The sequence below is a fragment of the Buceros rhinoceros genome, unplaced genomic scaffold (genome assembly GCF_000710305.1).
Source record: "Buceros rhinoceros silvestris isolate BGI_N320 unplaced genomic scaffold, ASM71030v1 scaffold13910, whole genome shotgun sequence".
In the NCBI taxonomy this organism is placed as follows: domain Eukaryota; kingdom Metazoa; phylum Chordata; class Aves; order Bucerotiformes; family Bucerotidae; genus Buceros; species Buceros rhinoceros.
Window position 1 is genome coordinate 14,525 of NW_010391406.1, and position 2,234 is coordinate 16,758.

A 2,234-nucleotide genomic window follows, 5' to 3' on the forward strand; every position below is an offset into this window, starting at 1 on the left:
GTGTCCCAGCGCAGACACCGCAGCCTGGACACGCACTGCGGCTGGGACCCTGCTGCCTTTCCCCCTTCTGCCTCAGCTGGGCCTGTTCTTCATTCGCACAGAGCGTACCCTGTGCACCCTGAGCCTGTGCCAGCAGCTCAGAGCTTCCCGAGAGAAGGAAGCTGGGGTGGGGGACTGTTGTGTGCTCACCTGTGTGTCCCTGTACACCATCTCGTACTGCTGGATCATCTGCCGGCTGATCTGGCTGCCGTGGTACACGATGGCGTTCATCTCCGTCCAGGTGCGGAACTCCCTCTCCCAGTTGGTGATGGTGGAGAGAGGTGCGATGATGAGGAAGGGGCCATGGATGCCCATCAGGAATATTTCTGAGAGGAAGGTGATTGACTGGATTGTCTTCCCCAGCCCCATCTCATCAGCCAGAATGCAGTTCTTCCTGTAGGGAGGGACAGGGGAAATGAACCACCCTGTTGCCAACTCAATGGAATATCTGGCACATCACCTCCACCCACACCCTTCTGACCCTGCAGGGTGGAGGGTGGGGGGACATTGGTACAGTGGCCCAAAACCGGTCTGGGTAAGCCAGACCACCCAGCTTCTTGTGAGATTACAGAATCACAGAATTGTTTTGGTTGAGACATTTAAGAACATCAAGTCCAACCATTCCCCCAGCACCACCAGGTCCCCACTGACCCCTGTCCCTCAGCGCCACCTCCACGCGGCTGGGAAACCCCTCCAGGGATGGGGACTCCACCACTGCCCTGGGCAGCCTGGGCCAGGCTGGGACAACCCCAACGGGACAGAAATGGCTCCTCAGGGACAACTTCAACCTCCCCTGGAATGAGACTTGAGGCCGTTTTGTCTCATCCTGTAGCTTGTTCCTTGGGAGAAGAGACTGACCCCCTCCTCGCTCCACCCTCCTGTCAGGGAGTTGTCAGAGCCAGAAGGTCTCCCCGGAGCCTCCTTTGCTCCAGCCTCAACCCCCCCAGGTCCCTCAGCCGCTCCTCAGCGCATTGTGCTCCAGACCCTGCCCCAGCTCTGCTGCCCTGCTCTGGACACGCTCCAGCCCCTCGCTGTCCTTCTGGGAGTGAGGGGCCCAAAACCGAACCCAGGGTTTGAGGTGCAGCCTCACCAGTGCCCAGGACAGGGGGCCAATCCCTGCCCCGCTCCTGCTGGCCACACCAGTGCTGGGACAAGCCAGATGGGGGACTCAAAGTTAGTGTGAAAGGTATTGTCAACACGGTGCACGCTAGCTAGTGAAAGACACAACTGATGGGCAGCTGCAGCTGAGAACATGCATATTCCTGCCCTCCTGCCACTGGAACAGGTCACCAGAGGCCCAGCCAATCCCAAAGCTCAGGGGTGCCTTAGAGCTAAGCCCTGCTATCCCCAAGACTCATCAGCATTTACCAGGGAGAAATGTTCCTGAAGGCTTAGTTGCAAAGCTAAGACACACACAGTTTTTCTGTCATCTGCCCGCCAGCCCCAGCACTGGAAGGTCCCAGGGGCTGCTCTGTCCGGGCGCTGTTGGTCAGCTCTGCTCCCCAGCTCTGCACACACCAGAGCCCCAGCCCCTCCTCACCTGTTGTACCAGTTAAAGAGCAGCCAGTTCATTCCCTCCAGCTGATACTCCCGCAGCTGGTTGCTGTTCTTATACTCCCGGGACTTCTCCAGTTTCTGCCAGGACTCAGATGCCGGGCGCTCCTGGGAGGAGAGAGCAGGAGCAGGTTCATGGAGAGGAAGAGGCTAACACCCAGCAAGGGCAGACCCCGCTTTTGGGGCTGTTCATCAGGACAACACTTCAGAACAGTCATGGACAGCTGATTCACAGCAAGGGCTTGGCCTCCAGATCCCACCCTTGGATCCCGCTAACTGACCCACCCGGAGAGGAGCATAGGGGGCTTGCACTGCAGCAGTGGGGACAACAAGGTCAGCACTGCTGGACCTCGGCAAGACACAGACAGTCCGCGCCTGCCCAGGGCCCGAGCTGCCTGCCGGGTACGTTACCTCTGGGTACGTTACCATGTGCTTGATTTCTGGAGGGATTTGGAGGGCTTCGAACTCTTTAATCTTCCCGGGGTCGACATCCTCCTCCAGCTCCCAGGTGCTCTCCTCATAGGGCAGTGAGCACCACTTCACCAGGTAGTGGGTCACCTCCTGCAGCGCGGAGAGCCAGGCTCAGAGAGAGCGCAGGGCTCACGGCCTCAGCCCCGGCACGCGGGCACAGGCTGCGGCCA

The 2,234-nt window shown here is 59.4% G+C and overlaps 1 protein-coding gene across 1 annotated transcript in view; it reads right to left on the reverse strand.

The window, feature by feature from the left end:
- The window catches only part of CHD6 (chromodomain helicase DNA binding protein 6), a gene marked incomplete at its 5' end in the record, with an annotated part of 24,353 nt that overhangs the window by 10,141 nt on the left and 11,978 nt on the right, over positions 1-2,234 (reverse strand). Inside the window, 3 exons of the mRNA XM_010141624.1 lie at positions 190-433; positions 1,580-1,701; positions 2,020-2,154. Coding sequence (XP_010139926.1) covers positions 190-433; positions 1,580-1,701; positions 2,020-2,154 — 501 coding nt within the window. The remainder of the gene's footprint in view (positions 1-189; positions 434-1,579; positions 1,702-2,019; positions 2,155-2,234) is intronic.